Raw genomic sequence first — 25,042 nt, 5'->3', positions numbered from 1 at the left:
CGTAGCTAATGGTTCAGCCTCCACCCACTTCGTGAAGTAATCCACGGCAACGATAAGGAATTTCATTTGCCGAGGAGCTTGTGGTAGTGGTCCTACTATGTCTATGCCCCATTGCATAAAAGGCCAAGGGCTTTGCATAGCACATAGATCGGTCTGCGGCATCCTTGGGATATTTGCATGGATTTGGCACTTCGTACATGTCTTGACGAGCTGCACTGCTTCTTGTACCAAAGTTGGCCAATAATATCCCCATCTCAGAACTTTTTTAGCTAAAGCTCTATCTCCGATGTGGCTACCGCAAGATCCTTCATGAACTTCTCTAAGGATGTAGTCCGTCTCTTCTGGTCCTACACATCGCAATAACGGTTGAAGGTAGGACTTTCTGTATAGGACTCCTTCATGAAGTTCATACCGAAGTGCTCGGCATGTGATTTTCCGAGCTTCTCTCTTATCCTCGGGCAGTTGTCCTTGATCTAGATACTGTAAGATCGGCGTCATCCAGTTCGGCGAGCTGGTTACTGAATGTACCTCAGCTTCATCAATGCTTCGGTGTAGTAATTCCTCCACCTTTGAGCTCGGATATGAGGCCAACTTACTTAAAGTATCTGCTCGGCTGTTTTCCGCTCTGGGAATGCGGATTATCCGAAAATAAGAGAAACTTCGGCTAATGCTTTGCGCTTTGTCCAAGTATTTTTTCATCCTCTCATCTCGGGCTTCACTTGTACCCAGCATGTGATTCACTATGACTTGTGAATCACAATGGATTTTGAGAGATTTGACAAATAGACTTTGCGCTAATTGAAGTCCGGCAAGGAGGGCTTCGTATTCGGCTTCGTTATTAGTAGTTGGGAATAAGAACCGAAGTGAATAAGTTACCTCGTGTCCGTCGGGAGCGATAAGTAGAATACCAGCTCCACTTCCCGTCTTATTCGAAGCTCCATCTACGAATCCACTCCAGCAGTCCGGCGGCTCTACTTCGGATTCCTGGGGCTGTGTTAGTTCGTCATTGGCAGGATTTTTCTGTTCGGCAATAACAGGGATTGCTTGATCGAACTTTGCCTCTGCAAGAAAATCTGCCAAGGCTTGTCCCTTGATGGCTTTCCGAGGTAGATATTCTATTGAGTGTTCTCCCAGCTCTATGGCCCACTTGGCAATTCTGCCTGATGCTTCAGGCTTAGTCAAAACTTGCCGAAGTGGAAGATCGGTTAAGACGCATACCTTGTGAGCATAGAAATATGGCCGCAGTCTCCTTGCTGCATTTACTAATGCCAGAGCAATTTTTTCCAGAGGTTGATACCTTGTTTCTGGACCTCTTAATGCTCGGCTTGTAAAGTAGATGGGAAGCTGCTTTAGGCCTTCTTCTCGTACAAGCACCGCGCTAATGGTTTGATCTGATGCCGCTAAGTATAAGAATATCACTTCGGCATCTGTTGGAGCAGAGAGAATAGGAAGCTCGGCTAAATAACTTTTGAGCTCGTCAAAAGCCTTTTTCTGCTCGACTCCCCACTCAAACTTTGGTGCCTTCTTCAACACATTGAAGAACGGCATTTGCTTTTCGGCTGCTTGGGAAAGGAATCTATTCAGTGCGGCTAGACATCCAGTTAGCCTTTGCACATCATGTATGGACTTCGGCGTTGCCATGTTCTGAACAACTTGAACTTTTAGCGGATTTGCCTCGAGTCCTTCCTTTGAAACCCAACAACCTAGAAACTTTCCCGAATATACCAAAAAGGTACATTTTTGGGGATTGAGTTTGAGGTTGGCTTTTCGGAGCACGTCGAGAGTGGACTTGAGATTGTCTTCGTACTCCGAAGTGCTTCTGCTTTTAACGACTATGTCGTCAACATACACTTCAACCTCTTTTCCGATTAGGTGCCGAAATAGCTTGTCAACCATCCTTTGATATGTGGCTCCGGCATTCTTTAAACCGAATGGCATCTTTTTGTAAGCAAAAATGCCGAAGTCAGTAATGAAAGCCGTTTTTGAAGCATCACTCTCATCCATTAAAACTTGGTGATATCCTTTGTATAAATCAAGAAAACAAAAAATTTCGAAGCCTATCAAAGCTTCTACTTTTTTATCTATGTTCGGAAGGGGATAGCAATCTTTAGGACAGTGCTTGTTTAGATCGGTAAAATCTATGCACATCCGCCATCCTCCCTCTTTTTTCTTGATCATCACAGGGTTGGCCACCCAAGAAGGATATTTCACTTCAAATAACACATCCGCTTTCAGTAATTGGCGGACTTCGTCATGGATGACTTGACTTCTTTCTGCCGCAAAGAGTCTTTGCTTCTGTTTTATAGGCCGGACTGAAGGATCAATATTTAACCGATGTGTAATTACCTCGGGGGGCACTCCGGTCATGTCCAACGGCGACCACGCAAAGACGTCTTTGTACTCTCTGAGGAGCTGGATGGTCTTTTCCCGGAGTAGAGGTGTTCCCGCGAAACCGATCTTCACCGTTCTGGATGGATCATCTTCATATAACCGAACTTCCATCGAGTTCGGCTCCGGTGTGACTTCGGTCATTTCGCCTGCCTCTGACTCCGGCTGCTGTGATTGCTATGCTTGATGGTGCCGATCTGATTGCTCGGCACTTTTAAGCGCAATCTGCAAACACTCTTTTGCTCTCTTTTGATCACCTCGGATGACCGCTATCCCTCCTTTAGTGGGGATCTTGATGGTGAGGTGATAAGTAGAGCAAATGGCCCGAACTGTGTTGAGCCAGTCTCTTCCCAGTATAATGTTGTACGGGGACCGAGCTTTTACCACAAAGAACTCGATCATCGTACTGGAGCTTGTAGGCGCTCTTCCCACCGTAATCGGAAGGCTGATAATACCTTCAGGGCGGGTGTCCTCCTGGGCGAAACTTTTCAGAGGAAGCGGAGCCGGACTGAGCCGAGCTGGATCCACTTCCAGTTTATCGAAACATTCTTTAAAAAGAATGCTAACTGACGCTCCTGTATCCACGAACACTCTGTGGATCAGTTTGTTTGCCACTCCGGCTTGAATGACAATGGCGTCTTGATGAGGAGAGATGGCCGGGACGGGATCGGCATCTGAAAATGTAATCACTTCGTCCTGCTTCAGCCTTTTATGCGTTGGCTCCTCTCGATTGAAGCCTCTGCGCTCTGACTTCAGGGACGATTTAGTCTTCCCGGCTGGGAGAGCGTCAATAGTCTGGATTACTCCATCATATTGCGGCTCGTCATCGTCTTCGGGATCCTGTTGCCTTTTCGGATCCTGAGGAGCGCAGTTCGCACCTCTCTGCTTCTTGTTCTTTTTCGGCTGCTTGCTTTGGTATTTTTTTAACGTCCCTGCTTTCACAAGAACATCAATACCTGCAGCCAAATGTCGGCACTCCTCGGTATCGTGACCGTGGTCTTGATGGAAGGAGCAATAATTATCCTGACTTCGGCGCGCGGCCGATTTCGTCATCCGCTTTGGCTTTTCGAACATATCGGAATGCAGTTCGAAAATTTCCGCTCTCGACTTGTTCAATGGTACGAACTGAGCGGGCGGTTTCTCAAGATCGAGACGTGGTCCCAATCTGCCTTGTACCGGTGCCCTTTGAATTCTTTCAAAAGGAGTTCGGCGAGGAAGCCTCTGATCGCTATGATCGGGCTTCTTTTTGTCTCCTCTAGATGAGCTGTCTAAAGACCGTTTTCGACGGTCTGCCTCATCGGCACGAGAAAACTGGTCCGCAATGTCCCACATCTCTTGAGCTGTTTGCGGACTGCATTCAACGAGCTTCCTGTAGAGAGCTCCTGGCAGTATTCCATTTTGGAATGCCGAAATGACAAGTAGATCATTGAGATCATCTACTTGTAGGCATTCCTTGTGGAACCTCGTCATGAAGTCGCTAATTTTTTCATCGCGACCTTGACGAATAGAAAGCAGCTGAGCCGAAGTGATTCGGGCTTCCGCTTTCTGGAAGAATCTCCTATGAAAAGCATCCATTAGATCTCTGTAAGATCTAATGCTGCCTTGAGGGAGGCTATCAAACCACCTCCTTGCGTTCCCGATGAGCAGCTCGGGAAACAGCTTACACATGTGAACCTCATTGAGACCTTGGTTCGCCATATTATACTGATAGCGTCCCAAGAAATCATGAGGATCCACTAACCCGTCATAAGTCATTGACGGAGTTCGGTAATTCTGCGGCAACGGAGTTCGGGTGATATCATCCGAGAATGGAGTCTTCAGCGCTCCATACATGGCGAACCCGACATCTCTTCGGTATGGTGGAGATGGAGTTCTCCTGTGATTCCGGTAACGAGGAGGAAGAGGAACATGTCGGTGGTGAGGATTCTTTCTCCGGGGAGATGCGACACTACTGCGGTAGTGACTTTCATGTCTGGATGGAGAGGGAGAATCCGCCGTTTTCGTCTCCGGCTTTTGGCCTGTTTGCAGGAATGTTAAGAATTCATCCTGCTTCTCGGCCAAAAACAACTTGACAGCCTCGTTCAAATCGGGCTGCTGGGAAGACTCGGTGCGACGACTTCTGGAGTGGCTTGTTCCTTCACCGTGAGGACTGGAGACAGATTTCTCACGAGGCTGTTTTCCAGGCCGACGGGCTGGACTAGCTTCCTCATGGTTATCACGGACGGAAGCACGGGTATTATGTGATCTGGTATGCATTTTTTTGGTGGAAGAGGATCAAAAACTCGCTTTTATCACAGATTTGGTTCTCTGGTTCCCACAGACGGCGCCAGTGATGATTGGCGAATTTTTGATGGTAATAAATGCAGGTAATAAATATAGATCACGACACAGAAAGTTACGTGGTTCGATTTACTGAGGTAAATCTACGTCCACGGGAAGAAAGGAGGGCAAATTTGTATTGCTTGATCTGGATTACAGCTTACAATACTGACTTGCTATATGAGATTCGATATCTAGAGAGCTTAACCCTTGTCTATCTGATCTAAGTTCTATTTATACATTTGAACCAAGATCGTGGCTTGCAGGTTGACAACTGCTTCATACCACTAGATAGATCGTGGGTGTAGTGGAGGTCGTGGAGGTCCTGCATGGGTCCACTATCTCCTTGTTCGGTCGAATACTGAGACCGAACTGCTGAACTTTGCCGATCAGCTTTTGCCGATCTGAGGGTAGAGCTTGATTGGTTCTTTTGCCGATCTGAGAGTAGAGCTTGATTGGTTGGCTTTTACCGAGCTGTAGGCTGCGACCGAACTCTTTGGTTGTGCCGAACCGAACTGAACTCTTTGGTCGTGCCGAACTGATACTCTTTCTTGGGTTTTGGGCTAATGGGCCGTCACTGCTATTGGGCTCGCCATTAGGGTTTAGTTCGTACCCCATCATCCACCATACCAAGTAGCCCTAGTGTTTGAACAGACGACTTTGCATCACCTACGTTTTTTCCGTATGTAGTTTCCATGCTCTTTCAATTGTTAGAATTTCATGGATTGAATGTGAGTATGATCTGTGGGACTTAATTTCTTTAGTTATTTCTTAACTAGACTCAAGTTAGCATCATCTTTTTATTATATTCCTTACCCAATACCAATATTTATAGTTGAACTGAAATTAGACCTCCGCATATATCACTCAAACAACATCTTTAGTCAATTTTGATTTAAACTGAACATAAATTTAAAATAAAAACTCAAAAACAAACAAGAAAAAGCTAGCGAGATCCTGCTCAGTTTTCCTTCATTGCAAGCAGACAAGTTCTCAACCCATAATAGATAATCTAAAAAAGATAATCAAATTCTCAATATTTATCTACTATCATAGTTTCGCGCCAGACTTGTATGTGCGCGTAGTGCACTATTCACTCTCAGTTAATTAGGTTTAATTTAAATAGTAGTATTAAATTTTATAATTAAGTTTTAATTAGAATAACTAATCATTAACTAAAATAATAATCCGCAATAGCATAATCTTATGTGCTATGTTACCTATGTATAGTGAGATAGATCACACAAGACTAGCTCTAAATTCCAAAAGAGTTAGGGTATTTGCAATGAGACCGTTATTTATGGCCGTCGCATGTGCTGAAAATTCCGGCCTTATTGTAGAGTGTATGTTTTGCGGCCGTCGGGTGAGAATAGTTGAGACCGCGGCGGGTTACCAGTGTTGCGGCTATTTTCGCAGTCTTATTGTGAGTGGTTTTCAATCGCAAAATGTGGTTCAAATCAATTATTTATTATTTTATTTTTTTTAAAAAAATTACTCTATCAATCCCAACTAGGGAAGAAAATTTTTTATACGATATGAATTAGCACGAAATTAATGGGTTTAGGTCAAGCATTATTGAGTTTGGGTCCTTATTGGGTGGGTTAGGTCAAGTTGGGGCCGAGTTATCCGATAAGAAATAAAATTATTATATTAATTATTTTTATTACTTAAAAAATACTACACTTTAATTTTATTATTTTGATTTAAATTGTGAAAAAAGTTTTAATCATGTTATAACATGTTTTAATGTATAATACCATATGTTGTACTGTAATTTCAAGTTTTAATCGTGTAATATCAATTTCTGGTCGTTATCGTATCGTGTCAAGTTAATTTGTATAGTTACTAACATTAACGGTAAGGATGTTTCTGGTCGTTATCGTATCGTGTCAAGTTAAGTTAATTTGTATAGTTACTAACATTAACGGTAAGGATGACCATTTTTGACATGACACGATAATCCACATGAACACGCACAAAGTGAATGGGTTGAAACCCAATAAGAACACGATGATTTTTTGGTATGGTTAGGGTTTGACTTTATTGGACTGGGTTGATATTTGGTTGACCCGATAGCGACTCAATCTACACGATTTGTCATCCCTACGTTCAATCCTTCCTCACAACAAAGCTAATCGATCGTTTTCATAATTTGTAATTAAATAAAGCAATGGCGATATTGTTATGCTCAGGCAACAAATGTTTCCCATAGGAGTGAGGGTGGAATCCTCTACCTCAAGTGCACGAAGAACCATGCATCTCATATCGGAGGCTACGCCGTCGATGGTTGCGGGGAGTTCGAGAAGCCAAGAAAGGATGAAGGCGGAGCTTACCAGCAACTGCCATCGGGATTATCACATGATGGAAGCAATTAAAATTACTAGGTCTTCAACAATATTTCACAATAATATTTAATTGAAAATTTAAATTTTCCAATGCATATGTATAGGGTTGGAATTGTTCGTTTAATTTTTAGTTTTTATAGATCGTGTCAAATTGTGGATTTGGTAATTTTTAGTTTGGATCTGCTTGATTTTATTTTATAGATCGTGTTGAAATATCAAATTGTGGATTTGGTAATGTGTGTTGATATCTTGGATATCAAGATATTATAAGGAAATAAAAGTACCATTTTATATCCCAACATTTGTTATTTAGTCAAGAGGTAAGTCGTGTCAATTTTTGACACGACACAAATCCGACCGAAATTAATTATTTGAATGCAGGGTGGATAGAGATAACCTATATTTTAAAAAAAGTTTTATTTTGATGCTTTTATATCTTGTAATTCGGGTTAAATCGTGTAAATAAGGTTTTATCGTGTAAATAAGGTTTTATCGTGTAATATCAAGTTCGGGTTTGAGTGCAGGTTGTGTTTGAGTTTGGAGTTAGCAGGTTGGGTTCGTGTTCAAGTTCATATTAACTTTTATTAGGTTGGGTTGGTATCAGGTTGACCCGATAACTACTCAACCCGCACGATTTGCCACTATAAAGCCAACTAAGTTTGACATTTCTTTTGAGTACGAATATTAAGAAATTGTGTTAAATGGATTATATAAAGATAAAATAAAATTGGAGAGGGAATAAAGTATGAGAAATAAGAGAGACTAAAAAGCATGAGAGAATGAAGTATGATAGATAAGAGTGGTACAATATTTTATTTTTTGCCAAAGAGGGAGTACATTATTCTATATCTAAATGTTGGAATCGTGCTTGGTCAAATGATTTTTGACTAATAATAAATGTTACAAGACATTTAATTTTGTGAAATTAAATGCAATAACGTCGATCTACGTTCCGAGTAGATGACCGTAGTATATTCATTTTCTCAAATCCGATTCCCAGTGAGTGAGAAATAATATATTAAAGTTGGTCACAATAAAGCTAGAAATGAGCTATGTGAAAAGACTAAGGGATTAATTAACTAGGTGTTAATTATCCCACATCAGGGATGAGAAACTTATTTGATGAAGTATTTAATCAGATGAATTATCATGTGTATTAATTATCGTGGAATAAGACGGATGACAGAGCCCAAACGCGCGCACACGCGCGCGTCGCTGCCGCCCGCCCGCGAGCCGTGCATCGTGACCCGTGTTCCGTGTCCCGTGCACCGGGTGCCTGGTGCCTTGTGCCTTGGCAATTGGTCTTTGGGTGGTCTTTGGGCTGTTCTTTGGAGCTGGTCGTTGAGCGTGGTTCGAGCCCCGCTTGTTCTTTTTAGACCATCCCAAACTCCACGCTATCCCCGACGGGTCCTGGTCCACGTCATGATCCCGCTGGACCCCGACGCATGACGGGAGATAAAAGGTTCCCGCTGGACCCCGACCCACAACGGGAGACAAAAGGTCCCCGCTAGACCCCGACTCACAACGGGAGTCAAAAGGTCCCCGTTGGACCCCGACGCATAACGGGAGACAAAAGGTCCCCGATGGACACCGACGGTCTATGGTGTATCCCCTCGTGTAGCATGTCCAGGTGCGTCGTGTCTCTTCAGCTCCCACTGGCTAGTGCACCAGTCAATAACCCCCGGCGGTTACAGTCAAGTCATTATGACACACATAATGGCTGTTGACTCCATCAATGCCCTGCAGGTGGACTTGGCCTATAAATATGCATGCATCCATTGCATTCTACACATAACATACACAAGCATCTTGCATACATGCTCTCTCCCTCTCTGCATAATCTTTCCCGTCAAAGCTCTGCCCCCGCCTTACTCCTGTTCGCCGGAGCTCTGTTGCTAGCGGTGCTGCTACTTCAGAGACGAAGCCGTTTTATCTTTGGGGATGACACGCCAAACCGAGAGCACTACCGGGGCGTATCTTGTCTTGCGGAAAGAGGACTCCTCGACTCGGCTTACCACTTTTCACAAGTTTTCCATGTAATTTTGTTCAATTATTTTCCATGTAATTTTCTTGTTTTATTTTTCATTGTAATTTCGCCAAGCAAGATTTGTATATCTCATTTCCACAACACTAAATATCTCCAATCCTATTTTTTTTATTATGTGCATAGGAATTGAAGTTTAATGTAGAAATATTAATAAATAAAATATTATCATCGTAGGTATTTTAATCTATGTTATTGTTTTCTAAATTTAAAATTAAAAGAGTAAAATATGAAAAAATCCTATGATTAATTTTGGGGCTGATTTTGGACTGTGTTAGAGCATCCACAGTGGGACGGATGTCCCGGCGGACATCCCGACGGACTTCCCAAAAATACTTCCTGCCACATCATACAGACACCCCACTGCACTGCCACGTCATAAGGACATCCCACTGCACAATGACGGACATCCCCAAGGACATCACGACGGACTTCCCACAATAATAAAAATTCACAAATTCACCAAATTAAACAATTTACGGAATTAAACTCGACACAAATACGGAGAAAATGCAACCACTTTATTTAAAACAAAAAACATACATAATTATTAAAAAAATATATAGTTAAAAAAAACAACCTACAGCTTCGACAGATGCGCCTCCCGTCTCACTCCTCGTCGTCCCCGCCGCCAGTCCCGTCGTAATTCTTGGGCAGGTGTGGCATCCCCAAATCGCGCCGCATACTGTCGATGACATCCTTCAGCATAATCTTGTATAAGGGGTCAGTCGCTAAAAGTAACTTCTCCATGGTGATTAAAAGTAAATCATGCTGTTGTATGCGGGCGAAAGTGCGGGGAGCTCGGGATCGATTTGGGAAGGAGCTGCGGAAGGAGCTGCCGATTGGACCTCGGGTCCGGACCCGCTGGCGCTTCCCCTAGCCATCCTCATCGCGGACTTTTGCCCAACCGGGCGACGACGGCAGGATTGAGGGGTCGGGAACTTTGCCTCGGCTTCAAGGAGTTCGTGGGAACCAGCAGTGCTGCTGTACTCCCCGGAGGGGTTGATCTTCGTTCGCTTCGGCCAGCCAGCTTCAACACCCGAACTAAACTTGGCGGAAGTCTGCACCACAAGATAGACCTCCCAATATTTGAAATCCTTGAAACCCAATTCACTGTCGGGGTACTACTGGTGAGACAGAAGCTTCACATCATCGGCGGACATGCCGTTGGTTGCCGTGAGGAGGTTGTTTTGGTAGATGCCGGCAAATTGGCTGAGCTGCCTCCTCAGCCGCTCCCACTGTTTCCGACATTGCTCTCTATCGTGAGGCTTCCCACCGGGCGGTTTGAATTGGAGATAGCTTCGGCTAATGCGCCACCACATTATGTCGATATGCTGGTTAGCCCCGACGTAGGGATCCTTGACTACACTGATCCAGGCCTTCGCCAGCACGACAAACTCCTCTATGCTCTAGATGGTCCTCTTTCTCCTGTCGGCTTCCTCCCCCCCTCGGCCCCCGCTCCACCCTCGTTCCCCGCACGCGCAGACGGGGTAGTGGCCTTGCCCTTCCCTCTCCTTTGCCTCCACGTCCTCCCTTCCGCCGATGGCATCTCAGTGGGAGAATCCCTGACCGGAGATAGCCCCAACTCCTCAAAAGAGAATGTCTCGATGCCGGTGAACTGAGTCTCCAAATGAGTACTATGGGAGAATCACCCGACAATAGATCCATGTAGGGGTGATAGATATTGTCCACAGGTGATTGGGGTACCCCCTGCCTGCTCCCCCCGCAGCGGCAGACATATTCTGCATCATCGCGGGCATCATCATCCCGGGCATTTAGGACATCATCTTGTGCATCGCGACACTCATCCCGTGCATTTGGGGCATCATCCCACACCAAGGGGGGTACATATTGTAGTACCCGGGCATCATCTCCGCCATTTGGGGTTGGGGCATCATCGGCGCCATTCCGGGCATCAACCCGGGCATCATCCCGGACATCGGTGCACTTCCGCCGGCATTTTCTCCAACTCTAACGGGAAAGTTGGTGTTTGTGACTCGCTCGTGGCGGGGGAATCACTATCGAAGTGCTCCATAGACATGCCCACGGTTCGGGACCGCCGGTTCTGGTTTCGAGAAATGTGGAACCGGAACCGAACCGTGAGGCTATTTCACGATTCCGATTTCAGTTAAAAAACCGGCGGTTCCGATTCCGATTCCGAACCGCCGATTTTCGATTGTTTTTCACGGTTCCGAGCCGCCTGTTTCCGGCGGTTTTTCACGGTTCCGGTTTGGAACCGTCCAGAACCGGCGGTTCTTGCACGGTTTCAGTTCGTAAATTTTGGAACCTGAACCGGCCCGCGGTTCAAAATATGGCAGTTCCGGTTCAAGAAAAAAGTCACGGTTCGGAACCGGTACCGGCGGTTACGGTTCCATGGTTAACCGCTAGAACCGAAAACCTTGGGCATCTCCATTTATCTTCTGAAGAAATGAAAGTAGAGAGGGAGAAACTCGTTAAAACAAGTGGCGTGAATGAAATGAAGTTCAACGAGCCGTATATATAGAGTTTTTTTAAAAAAATGAAAAATCGGGAAGTCCGCCGGGACGTCAAGACGGACGTCCCCGGAATGCCGCGGAACTCCGGTGTCCGCATATCACGTCCGCCTCCATGCTGCGTAATGGCGGACGTCCGCCGGGACGGCCGCCGTTGTGGATGCTCTTAGTATAATTGTTTTGCCTGAATTTAAAAATACTGTAGAGGGAAAATAAATTGTAACTAATTCTGTGGCTAGTTTTATGACATTATTGCTAATTCGCCCTAAAACACTGAAATTTATTTGTTCAGAAAAAATAATTGGGATTTTATGACAGGGGTAATAATGGAAATCTATGGATTATGTAAGTAATTTAAAAAATCTCTGAAAATTGGGTGTAGCAAATTAAATTACGATTATAGCCTATAGGGATCCCATGGTGGATTTTTTTTTCTTTTATTTCTGTTGATATTTTTGCAATTGGTATACGAATTTTGACTTTATGTACAGAAATACTACAGAATACATACATGCTTGCGCGAACTGCATTCGTCCCTGTCTCTCATCTACCACCGCCGTCTCCGCCTCCCGCTTGCGAATTGGCCTTCGCTTCTGCTATATTTCCGTGATCGCCGCAGTAACCAACCTCCGCAACACCCGAGGCCGCCACCCCCAGACTGACGCCGTTTTTGGGGGCCTGCTGCCCCCTGACATCTGTTATTTTCGCTAGGGTTCTTCCGATTGTTCCGCCGTTAATTGCTTGCTCAACCATAGGGGCGAAATAAGTTGGAATTGGAGGGTCATGGCTCCGGGGCGCAGGCGCGGAGCCAAGGGGGTTAAGTCGAAGAACGACTTGGGTTTGGGCGATCTCGTCCTCGCCAAAGTTAAGGGTTTCCCCGCTTGGCCTGCCAAGGTACATTCTTGTTCACTTTGTTGCTTTGCTTGATTTGTTTTCTTCGCCCGCTTTCGCTTCATTTGTCGCGGAGTAGTTATCGGCTACCGCGAGTATTCAATTTTTCTTCTATTGGAATCTCAATTTGTTTGGTTGCCATTGGCTTAGTCTTCACTCTCTGGAGTTGCATTTAGTTGCTAAGTTTGATTGAAACTAGCCTTTCCGAGGGAGATTAGGGATTATTATTTCGAGAATCTGACATCTTGAACTCTTAGTACACGATGAATCCGATGTTGCTCATATGTAGGTCTTTGGGATTTCGGTCAATTATGATCAATTGTCATGGATATGCTATTTTCATGTATTTATTTGCTGAGCAGGCGCATATGTGTCTTTACATATTTAGTTCCAAAGCCACATGTATTAGTATACTAGTGTCAAGGTTTTATTAGTTTCCTTACAGATTTGGTTAAAGGCAAACAAAACATCAATATTAATATTGGCAGTTACGATATCTGAATTTGGTGCTGCTTATCTTGCTTTTCCATTCTTTGTTGTGCCTTGGTTAGCTTAACTTGGCTAAATGATGGTAATTGTGCCTGTTCCTTATTAATTCTGTTTTACCTTATGTGAATTGTTCACTGATGAGCTTCAAAGTTCAGATCAGCCGACCTGAAGACTGGCAGCGTGCTCCCGATCCTAAAAAGTGCTTTGTCCAGTTCTTTGGTACAGCAGAAATGTGAGTACTTCCTCTCTATGTTTTCACTTACTTGTACTAGTGGTAAAGGGACTTGGTTGGCGTTAGTTATATGTGCTCAGAGCCTTTCTTAGCCTGCTAAGAACATAAAGAAAGCTGTTACTACTTGAGGGGAGTACAAAGTTCCTGAAACCCTTTTGTGTTGTTATGGTGCTTTGAAAAATACAATTGTCTATTCTTTTCAATTTCACCATAGACGACAAAAAAGTAAAACAATAATAATAATAAAATATGAAGAGTAACAGGTTAGCTCCTATCTCCTTGCTTCATGCTTGAAATGGCTTCCCATCCTAACTTGATAAACTTTTGTAAGCATGAAGTTGGAAAACTTTTGCTTTATGTACTGGAAGTAGGTCTTTTACTTGGCAGGCCGCAGGTGCATAAATGTCACATAAGAAATTGTACTCATGACACTTTGTATTGGCACATCTCTCATATTGCTGAATTTCTGTTAACATCAGTATCACTAAATTTTTAGTAGACTCCTATAGTTATCTTAGTATTTTAAAGTGTATACGTAGTACTTCAAAAGATGACAGATGCATAGAATTAGACAGTGCGCTTGTAGAAACTAGAAACTCAGCTTTCATATGATATTAAGTCTACCTTGCAAGTAAATTAGAGAATTATTGAAAGTACCGTGTGCTCTTTTACACTGTTGGAAAGTCTCATGTACCTAATAAAATTACTTTATATTGGCGGCCCACTTTTATGTAGGATGTACAAAATTTACGTTTTGCACTAATCTATTAATTTACTGCGTTGTGTTTGTATATCTACTTGCTGTATCACTCGCAGGAAACAATTGATTTAAAGTCAATGTCTCATGGAACTACTAATTATCTTTAGAACATGGTACAGATTCGTTGAAAAACATTAAAGCCAAATTAGTTAATGATTAAGATGAGGGTACAAAACTACTACTAATAATCATCTTCTATCTGATAAAAGAAAGCAGGATCTAAGTAATTTGCTTTCACATGCTCCTTTTACTTTTGGATAATTTATTGTGTTTGTGACTAGAAACCCAAAATATGTTCATGAAGGAACGCATAACTGGGTTTTTGAATTCATTAATGCGGATGTGGAAGCATCTCATTATAAGAAAGTTGGTACTGATGGTTAATTATCTTCGATGGGGAAAGTTCCTGAGTTATTGCAATAATATGTATGGAATTATGGGTGTGGTTTGCATGTTCACTTCATCACTTGGACTTAAATGTGATCTGATATGCTCTGATATGTGTCTCGTGAAGACATTTACTAGACTTAAAAATTCGCAGCAGAACACTCAAGAAAGGCCAAAGGGATTTTACCCATTTTTTGAAGGGATATCATATAATGCTATTTCTTCGTTCATTCAGTTTTGCTCTTAATTGTATTTTTTTGGCATACTGGATAGGGAATAACAAAAATGGTTTTCTAAAATAGTTTAATTTTAAATTTTTTCCTTGTTTTTCTCCGGCAATAGAGCTTTTGTTGCTCCTGTGGATATCCAAATATTCACCAATGAAGCGAAAAATAAATTGTCAGCTCGATGCCAGGGTAAGACTGTTAAATACTTTGCTCAAGCGGTGAAGGAAATATGTGAAGAATTTGAAGAGTTGCAGCAAAAAAGAAGTGATGTTGGAGATGATAACAGCATACAAACTCATCCACCTGAGGCACATTCTGTTGATCCAATGGTAGAAGAGGCATTGGATATTAGTCAAAACAATGGGATTGCGCCAGAATGCAAGTTGGAGACTAAAGAGTATGATGATCCGGGCTCTGGCTTAGAGCATTGTCCGCACAAGCAAGATGCGGTGGAATGTCAAGATGTAAAGCCTTATTTGTCTGACGATGTGAATCGTAGGTTGTCCGCTCCTGTATCTTTGCGGAAGAGCAATAAGATCTCTTCAAACAACAATGCTTCAAAGGATTCACTATCAGTTTCTAGCCCTTCACACCATTTTCTTAAGAAGGAAGATCCTCTTGATAAAAGAGTAAAAGGCAGATCAACTGATGGTAGCCAGAAAAAATTGACAAATGGACACAGACCAAAGCTGGCTATGGGGTCAAAGAAAAAATCTCCGGGTGCAGTACATAGAAGTGGTGGATCAGCTGTTTCTCATGATCATAAAGGAGATGCGATGAGAAGAAAATTTGTTTCAGGTGAGGGCATGAAACTTTCATCACCTGATATCCGAAAATTACGATTAGATATTATTAGTCAGAAGAAGGAAAAGCTGTCGGTGAAAGAAAAAAGGCAATCTGAGGCAGTACATGATGGTCAACAGGATGCTAAAGTAAATTTTGAGTCACATAGTGATGCTATTACCTGGAAAAAGATGAAGGTCCAGCATGGCAATGAAAAGAAAGGGTCTCATACAAATGAAGTATCATCTCCTGCCAAAATCTCAAAAATTGCTGATTCTAGTGGTCCTAATGTTCTTGATGACAAAATGCCTAGCAAAGAGCCTAAAAGGTTTACATCAGTCGGGAAGGCTGATGTCTTCCAGTCCATTAGACCTCCAATTATTAGTAACTCTGAATCTGACAATGATCTCCCCCCAATAAAGCGCCATCGCCAGGAACTGGAAACAATGTGTGCATCTGCCTTGTTATCTGAAAATAGATTGGAAACTTTTGTATCAGACAAGACTGACAAAGTACTTTCTAGCGAAGTCATATCTCCAGTTGTGCAGTTACCGATGAAGCGTAGATCTGTCCGCATATATGATGATGATGATGATGAGTTGCCTAAAACTCCAGTTCACGGAGGAACTACTAGTAAGGTGTCTGTACCACGCCTATCAGATACAAAAAAGAAATCTGTAACACATGGTGAGAAATTTGTCCATGATCTCCAAGTTTTAAGAAATTCAGTTGAAGTTGAAAATGGGTTAAAAGATCAGGTACAGTATAATGGAGTGATGAAGAAGCTGCTATCTCCAGCTGCTCAACAGGGTATGGAGAAGAGGACGGGAGATTCATCAGCACATGTATCTCCTAGTCCACAGCAGATGAACTCTGAGAAATTAGCCCCAATGGAGGTTAAACCAGTTTCAGTTTCTCCTAAAAGCCCCCTCCAATCTGTTGGTGGTGGGAGAGTGTCAGGAGAACTGGAAAGCAAGCAACCCAACAAGGCACCTAGTAGTGATTTTAGGAAAAAAACTTCAGCAGGAGACAACAAGAATGCAGCATCGTCTGATAGGTCAAACTTATTTCCTAATCAATTGCTAAGTGAAAGAAGCAAGCAACCTTCTTCTGGAGAGAGAAAGTATACTACTCTGAAATCAGGTTCCCGGATCAATGACTCTGTGGTTGGGGCTTCAAAGGAAAACATCACGTCAATTAAAGAAAGGTAATGAAAAACGCTTGATATTATGGGGACTAGTATTTGTGTTTCTTTCTTTCTTAAGCTTTATTTTCCATTGCTCAGGCTGAATGCTAGCAAAGACCGCAAAACAAGTCACACATTTGACTCAATAACATCCGACTCCGTCATGTCAATGAAAAATCTTATTGCTGCTGCTCAGGCGAGAAAGAAACAGACACACTTTCAAAATACCCATGGAAACCCTTTTCTTTTTTCTATTCCTGACATTGAGATGGCTGGACGGGGACCTAGTCCTGCACCTGCTGCTTTGGTGTATGAAGCAAGGAATACACTCCAACTGGATATTTTAGGAGCACATCCGATTTCTCCTTCCGCCAATCTTCATCAAGTCCAATCTAGTCATCAACATGAGAATGATGAGCTTGAGGAGAGGAGGGTAAGCTCTGGTCATCCAGGCACTGGGAGCTCTCTAAGTGGGGGTACTGAGGCAGCTGTTGCTCGTGATACCTTTGAAGGGATGATAGAGACACTATCAAGGACCAAAGAGAGTATTGCACGTGCAACTAGACTGGCAATTGATTGTGCAAAGTACGGACTCGCCAATGAGGTAGCTAACTGGCACATGTTCGTTTCATTCCAATTAAAAGGGTATGGTATAGAATAATTTGTCTTAGGAGTTCTGAAATCTGATGGAAGACTTAATTACTATAGTTAGCTGACTCCTTTTTTCCTTTTTCCGTACTGTAAATTAGGATTTCTAGTTCGTCATGGTTATTCTTTTTAGGTTGTGTCCGGATTGAAGGATTTGATATAAATAGATTAAAAAAATTCACTCAGCTTTAAAGAAGATTCCAATCCGCGCCAAATTCACTAAAAAGTTAGTTTAAAATAGGATTTTATGTATTTAAAATCCATATGAAACAGCCACCAATGTATTTAAAATCTGTAGTTGAACATAGATGTTTTCCCTCCTATTAGACAATTTAAGTTGGGTAATCTTGATTTTAGGTACTTTGCCTTTGACTTGTGCTTAGTTACTAAATGTTCATGTTTGCCTTTTCTACATCATTAATTTACTTGTTATATATTCCTTGGAAATAGAAATTCTGAAATTTGATTCTCATGCAGGTTGTGGAACTTCTTATACAGAAGTTAGAAAATGAACCAAGTTTACATCGCAGAGTGGATCTGTTTTTCCTTGTTGACTCAATAACCCAATGCTCTCACACCCAAAGAGGTACAGGAAGTTCAAAATTAAACTGTTCACACAGAATACTCTGACTAGTACACAGACGCAGGGGACCAAAAAGAGAAATGAATTGTTTAGTATGTGGATACTTTAACCGGGGTTTGGAACTTGGATCATTTCTTTACAATGATGCCCTCTAAAATATCTTGTCTATCTTTATTCCCATTGTCTTCTTATTCCCCAACTTACCCTGCTCCAGCCATACATCAAAATAAAGTTATGCAGCCGCTTTTGCTTTACATCACACTCATCACCATCCCGATGGGTTTCTTTGTGATGAACCTGTCTTCGACTAAATCTTCTTCATGAAATGCAGGGGTCTCATATGTCTCTACTGTTCAAGCTGCGTTGCCCCGCCTCGTTGGAGCTGCTGCTCCTGCTGGTGCTGGTGCTCAGGAAAATCGTCGTCAGTGTCGGAAGGTGACTATACTGTAACTAAAAGTGAGTCGTCAGACTTTGTTACAAAGTACTGAGTATCCTCTTTCAGGTCTTGCGTTTGTGGCTCGAGAGGAAAATCTTGCCAGAATCCATTCTTCGTCGCTACATGGATGACTTTGGAGTGGTAAATGATGATACATCAATCCCACTAAGACGCCCTTCCCGAGCTGAACGATCTATTGATGATCCTATTAGAGAAATGGAAGGCATGGTTGTTGATGAATATGGAAGGTCTAGAAATTACTAGTTGCTCTTTTAAGTAATGTTTTGTTTTTGTTTTCTAATTGTTTTTCTATCATGTCATGATTATTATACAGATTATAAGTATCTTTGGCATTTCCCGACTCTTAAGCACATGCCCTAAGCACTAATTGAATGTTGTGATGATTTAGTGTTACTAGCTAGGCATGTTTTATAAACTGCTTTCATTCAGGACTCTGGTTAATACGTCATTTTACACTGTTGTGCAACATTAGGCTTCTTACTTCATAGTCTTCAACATGGAACAATTCATGGTTTGCCCAACATTTAATACACTAAAAATTTAAAGAAAAAGTAGAATGTAGATTTTTCTCTTATTTTTTGTTTTGCTGTTTTACCCTGTGATACTTTGACAACTATTCTGACATTGTCTGCAAAACTCGTATAAGTTACTGTATTACTTATTTAACTTGTGACTTGAGTTGGAAACTTAAATTTAAACCTCCAATGTATAACCTGATTACTGTGATAACAATATCTGATTTGAAATCTGTATAACAGGATCTGAATGGGTTAGTCTACATCTCATACTTTGCGAACTTTATATTTTCATAGATCTCATATGCCTGCATCTTGTGTTTTGTGTTGGTTTCAGCAATGCTATGTTTCAGTTACCTGGATTTCTGTCAGCAAGTGTGTTCGAAGAAGAGGAAGATGAGGATGCTTCTGATACGAGTTTACACCTGAAAGATGATGGTGCATCACCTTCCAAGGATGCACCTGCTACAGGCAGAGATCATGAGAACCATTCTGTTACTCCTAGTGATAGGCGCCATTGCATATTGGAGGAAGTTGACGGTGAGCTTGAAATGGAAGATGTTTCTGGACACCAAAAGGATGAGAGACCGACGATGACTAATGACACTATTGAGCTCGCTTCATTGGATCTCAAACCAGATAGTGGCCGTGAATCTTCTTCAAACACCTCCTCCGAGTGGCTTCCTTCTCCAGATGGGTCTCCTCCATTACCACCTGGATCTCCACCTATGACTCCACCATTGCCATCTTCACCACCTCCACCTCCACCTCCACCTGAACTTCCATATTCTCCCCCACCTCCACCACCCACCATAGTCCAACATCCTTTCCCACAACCACCTGTTGAACCACCTCAGCCACCTGTTGGTCCTGCACCACAAGCGGGTCCAACTCCGCCTGTTGGACCTCCACTAAGACCTGCTGATCCTTCTCCTACTGGCCCTCCACTGAGACCTGCCGGTCCTTCTCCACCAGTTGGACCTCCCCCACATCTTCATCCTCCACCACCTCTTGGACCTCATCCTCCACCTTTTGGTCCTCCGCCCCTTCTGGGTCCTGTGCCACTAATTTCCCAGCAATTATTTCCATCTCAGCCTTCACTGGTTTCCCACAACAAGACTCCACTTCAATCACTGCCACTTTCTCCACGATCATCTTATCGACCTCATCCTTTACCACGTGAAGTTAGTGCCACACCCACTGTAAGTCTTCTAGCTTTACTAGTCCAAATGTATGTGAGTTTGTCTGTAGACCATTGTTTTCATTTTGAATATGAAGGATCAACTTGTGGATTTTAGGGAAATCAACAGACCAATGTGGTTTCTACTATTCATGGGTCTCATATGGATGCATCTGTTAGAGGGGAAGTACCACCACAACAATCATCTTGTTTTCCTCCTTCTGGGATCAGCAATGCACGAGAACATGTTGGCTATAATTCGTCTAGGCATGTGGAATATGGAGAGGATGATACTTATATGAATCCCCAAGATTCACAGCATAGGCAGCAGTATCTGCCTGGTAGTGTGCCTTTCGCACAAAGGCCTGTGCATCCTGAACTCCCATCTCAACGACCACCTAACCATTTCCCCTATCCAAACTCAGCTCAACAACCTCAGTACCCCTCTTATTCATTACCAAACTTTGCCGATAATCCAAGGAGATATATAGCTGATGAGCAATGGCGGAAGCAAGGAAATGACTTCATTGTGGATCATCCTCGTGGTGGGTGGATGCCAGGAGGAAGGTCATGTTCAGGTCCATCTTATTCCCAAGAAGGTGCGATTTATTACTATTGTTGTTTCTAATGCCAAATCAACTGTTTTTAGTTAGGATTTCTTTATGTGCTCTTATGCGTATTTTGAAGTATTTTATGGAGTATAATTATTATGTCTTCACTGATGCTTCTTGTATAACTTGCTTAGTGAAACATAACGTAGATGGTTTCTGTATAAAATAAAGTACTAGTCTCGGCTTTTAAACCAGTTCAGCCAGTATTTTATTATTCAAGCATTGCTGTTAAAATATACATGCTGTCTGTTGCTGGTGGCTAATTCGAATCCCAAGTGAGAACCAGGTGCATGATATGCGTTGTGTGTGGTCATTGGTCAACTGCGCTGGGTAGGTGTTTGATACTGTAAATATATAGAATGTTTTAGGAATGCTCCTTCCCTCCCAATATCGTAGTCCCCTTCCCTGAATTTCCTGACCACCGGTTGGTGTGTACACACACCATGGGGGTTTTTGTAGTGAACTGTCTCGATATGGATTTCAGAAGCACTTGCTTGTTCCTGTTGCATGCCACAGATCACAATCCCCCCCCCCCCACAATAAATAAATAAATGATGATGATAATGATAATAATAACATTAATAAATAAATGAATGAATAAAATTTTGTGGAAAATGCATATATACGTCATGCATGAGGGCATCACAATGCTTACCCATTCAATAAGAAAAGGGTTGGATCCTTGGTTCTGATGCTATGTAGCACAAGAACTTAGTGGTGGTGAGAACACGTTCTATAAACATTAATAAGGTGTCATGTCTTGAAGGTTACCATGAAAGGCCTCCTTCTAGTACCATAAATTATCAGCACTCTGCCCCAAATAGTCTACCTTCGTCTGGTCAAATGCCAGGTGATCTTTTTTCTGCATACAACATTACTTTTATTTGTTATCACTTTTACTTGTGGTTACAATGATTCTGTATGTTATGTTAGTATAATTTGATTTTTTTAGTTCATGGTGTTCCCATGATGCTGCCTAGACCGAACATGTCTTCCGTCAACTGGAGGCCAGCATAGACGTATTCCGACTCAAATTTTGTGGTAAGCTTTTGTACATTTTCTTAGCTCATGTTATCTATTAAATGGGACAACATCATCTTTACACTAGTATGTAAGAATAATTTATTTGCTGGGACTACTTATCTAATATAACTAATTACTGGAGTATTTGGTTAAGAAAAGATCTCTTGTTGAACTGCTACTGTGGAGAGAGAGAGAGAGAGAGAGAGAGAGAGAGAGAGAGAGAGAGAGAGAGAGAGGATGCTGAATTGCATAAACTAGCTTTTATTTCAGCACATGATACCAAAATTAATACAGTACCCATGCAGACTATCGTGTCGTTTGAAGTCTGGCAAATGGAAGTATGTTTAAATTGATTGAAATCCAACAGCACAGAAAGATGCATGCATCATCCTGGAAAATTCTCGAATGGGCAAAGGATAGAGAACTATTGTTGCTGGAGTAAGCACTATAGTTTTTAGCCACATCATCAGCTGAAAATTTATGGTATCATAGAAGAAGATTTACTTAAGTTACAGGCAAAATAAGTGGATTTGATGAACTAAGCATACATATTGATCTTGTTAGCTGGCTCGTGTGTACTGTACTTGCAAATCCGAAGAGTATTTATATGAATCCTGGAAATTGAATATTACTGTCCAATGTCCTTACAAATAAATGGATTTTGATCTCGTTTCTGTTTCCGAAATATCTTGTCCCTTTCTTGAAAGCCAAACGGCTAATTGGTGTGCAGTTAAATGGCAGTTTTAGTTCTCTTCATATTTGGCCTGCCATAAGTTTTGAACATTTTCACATCCCATTTAGTTAAAAAAATACAAGTATGTTGAGCATGCATACACAGAAACTCTTCACAACTGTTCATGTCTTAATCTTAAACAACCAGTTTAAAGCTAGTTACTTGTCTACCAGATTTTTCAGGTTATACATTTGCGAGGAGTATGGGCTTTAATATGCTCCAACTGAGAGGTTGCTATCTATCAGGATAGATTGAATTGGTGGGAAGTTGTTGGAAACCTTCTCGGGACTTTATACTAGAAAATTGCCTGACAAAAAGCATTCAAGGGTGCACAACTAATCTGTAAGCCCTTTTTTGCTTGCTATACCAACGCTTGTAATTATACAATACATCTCATGAAGTAAGTTAGTGGCTGGTACAGTTAAAAAAAAGCCTGCTAATTCTGTCATTTTTTCCAACAACTGCATTTCTAATCTCTTTCACGGAGATCTTAAGTGCATCAGTACATATATTTGTTGTTTTTGATGCACGTGTGCATACCAAGTAGATCACATCCAACATTCACTTTGTAATACTGTCTTTGTTGCATATCTTACATCCATATTACTCAAGTTTTATGACATGAGCATTCTTTGAGTTGCATTCTTATTTGGTCTTTTTTCTTTGGATGGGCTTGAAACTTCTTTCTTTAATAGACAGAGTGGATTAAGTATCAAACTCATCTGTGATCTCTGATTTTACTGGATATGCTTTCTGCAATGCATCTTGTACTTGAATGGTTGCTCGATATAATCATTTTTTGAACCATTTTGTCTGATTTTTTACGGTTTAAGTATGTTATCATCTTCATTTTTGACATGTGAATGCAATGATCATGTAACTTAAATATTAACTTTATACATTCTGATAAGTAAAAACGTAGGTTATTGGAAAAAATATCCTTCCTCCATTTGCATATACGACGTGCGATCAACTAATAGAAATTCTCGTGAAAATATATTCATGGATGAATCATATTGTTGGAGCAAAACAAAAGTGTTTTAAGGAGAAATTCAGTATCGTGTTTTATATATACGACACCATATGCCTGTGTACACATCTTGTGAATTTATCTTTTGATTCTCGAATCTCGTTGACTCAGCATTATTTATTAAGGTTGAAATGTTAAGAAGAAAATGTCAACTGCTGCCATTAAATTCAAAGTCATTTGAATAGATTATGTTAGGCATAATATTTGCACATCCTTGAAAAAACTGTATTCCATTTTGTAAAGTCAGGTTGTATTTAATGCGCATGGTCATTCTTGTCGATTGCATATTTGCTTTTATGCTTATCAGATAAAAATAATAAAATTGTTAAATTGTACGATAAACTGAATCAAAATTTATCCAGTTTTAAAGCAGAGTATAATTGAAGCACCGTATTTGTTAGAGAAAAACAATACTCCTATTTTTATTTGGTTTTTTAATTGTGTAATGGTTCTATTTTTTTTATTTTATTACTCCCTTCGTCTCAAAAGAATATGCACTTTGGGTTCGGTACATGTTTTAATGCAAAATTGGTAAAGTAAGAGAGAAGTAGAGAGAAAGTAATTAAAATATTATTAGTGGAGAATGGTTCCATCCCACTAGAAAGAAGAGTTTTAAAAATTGAAAATGCATATTCTTGTGGGACGGATTAAAAAGGAGGGTGCTAATGAAAGCGGCAGCAGTGTAGGAGGAGGATTTGACAGCAGCAGTTGGGGGGGGGGGGGGACAATTGCGGCGTGTAAGAGGGGGAAGAGACGGCAACGATGATGGGGGAAGAAGAAGCAGTGCAAGAGAGGAGGGCTAGATAATAAAAATAATAGAGTTTGGATTTGTTGACAGTCATTTTGTAACTAATTTTTTTTATGAAATTGTGTCTCATATAACAATTGGAAAATCATTTATCAATATCACTACTAGTGAGTTAAATTGTGATTTATTCATAAAAAATCTAAGTAAGCCGTCACATTTTTTCATCGCGGAATAATTAGGAATAAATGTAAACTTTATAGTTTCGATAACCTGAATTTGACCAAAACTAGTACTAATACTTTTCAAGCGATTTGCCCGGAAGTTAATATACGTAGTACTGTATATGTTGAAATATTCGCTATGTGACAATTACTCCTAAACATTAAATTTATTTTATTTTATTTTATTTTATTTTATTTTATTTTATTTTATTTTCTACGGCGCCTGTTTGGAATAGTAAAATCAAATTCTCATTGCACTAGAATGAAATAGTAAACATTCTTACTGCGTAGGTAACTAAATTCAACTAACTTAACCTTTTATACTTCGAAATATAAACAGGCAAAATAAAGCAGATGCTATATATATACTCCTCTGTGTATCTGGAGAGAGGGGTTTTTTCTATTTTTGTTCTAATATAGAACTTAGATTCCTCGTTTGTTCTAGCGTTTTTTTTGTTCCGGATTTGGGGGAGACGCATGACCCTCATGCGTCTCTTTTTAATGAGACGCATGATCGTCATGCGTCTTTCATAGAGACGCATGAGGGTCATGCGTCTCTATTTTTTTTCGTTTTTTTTAACGACGCATGAGGGACATGCGTCTTAGATATAGACACATCTCCCTCATGCGTCTGTTGTTTTTTAAAATATAATAGACGACGCATGAACGTCATGCGTCTTAGGTAGAGACGCATGAGCCTCATGCGTTTCTAACTTGCTTAAATCAGTTCCCACGGCAGAATAGGCAGAA

The 25,042-nt window shown here is 41.4% G+C and overlaps 1 protein-coding gene across 13 annotated transcripts; it reads left to right on the top strand.

The window, feature by feature from the left end:
• The first annotated feature begins 12,070 nt into the window (after positions 1-12,070).
• LOC121794598 (ENHANCER OF AG-4 protein 2-like) lies at positions 12,071-24,030 on the top strand. Of its 13 annotated transcripts, XR_006049319.1 has the most exons (13): positions 12,073-12,482; positions 13,124-13,200; positions 14,690-16,564; positions 16,643-17,147; positions 17,669-17,777; positions 18,106-18,209; positions 18,277-18,458; positions 19,084-19,948; positions 20,045-20,525; positions 21,304-21,387; positions 21,518-21,578; positions 21,855-21,998; positions 22,467-22,915. XR_006049319.1 is itself a non-coding variant. In XM_042192831.1 (12 exons), the coding sequence occupies exons 1-12, from the start codon at positions 12,372-12,374 to the stop codon at positions 22,504-22,506; spliced, it is 4,485 nt and encodes a 1,494-aa protein (XP_042048765.1). In that variant the 5' UTR covers positions 12,073-12,371; the 3' UTR covers positions 22,507-22,915. The 13 variants fall into 13 exon arrangements, 10 of the variants coding, with proteins under 10 accessions (XP_042048775.1, XP_042048765.1, XP_042048772.1 ...); XR_006049320.1 differs by lacking the exons at positions 21,518-21,578; positions 21,855-21,998 and adding an exon at positions 24,005-24,030 and having other exon boundaries at positions 22,476-22,635; XR_006049321.1 differs by lacking the exon at positions 21,855-21,998 and having other exon boundaries at positions 21,471-21,578.
• Positions 24,031-25,042: the final 1,012 nt, after the last annotated feature.

This window comes from Salvia splendens, chromosome 3, assembly GCF_004379255.2.
Source record: "Salvia splendens isolate huo1 chromosome 3, SspV2, whole genome shotgun sequence".
Classification (NCBI taxonomy): Eukaryota; Viridiplantae; Streptophyta; class Magnoliopsida; order Lamiales; family Lamiaceae; genus Salvia; species Salvia splendens.
The sequence above is the reverse complement of the archived record's forward strand: the minus strand, read 5'-3'. Positions and strand labels throughout refer to the sequence as shown.

Bases quoted from the DNA above. Each gene is read 5' to 3' on its own strand.
- LOC121794598 (XM_042192831.1), top strand. From the start codon at position 12,372: ATGGCTCCGGGGCGCAGGCGCGGAGCCAAGGGGGTTAAGTCGAAGAAC. The intron at 17,148-17,668 runs GTAGCTAACTGG...ATTCTCATGCAG, and splicing joins AGTACGGACTCGCCAATGAG to GTTGTGGAACTTCTTATACA. The intron at 18,210-18,276 runs GTGACTATACTG...ATCCTCTTTCAG, and splicing joins ATCGTCGTCAGTGTCGGAAG to GTCTTGCGTTTGTGGCTCGA.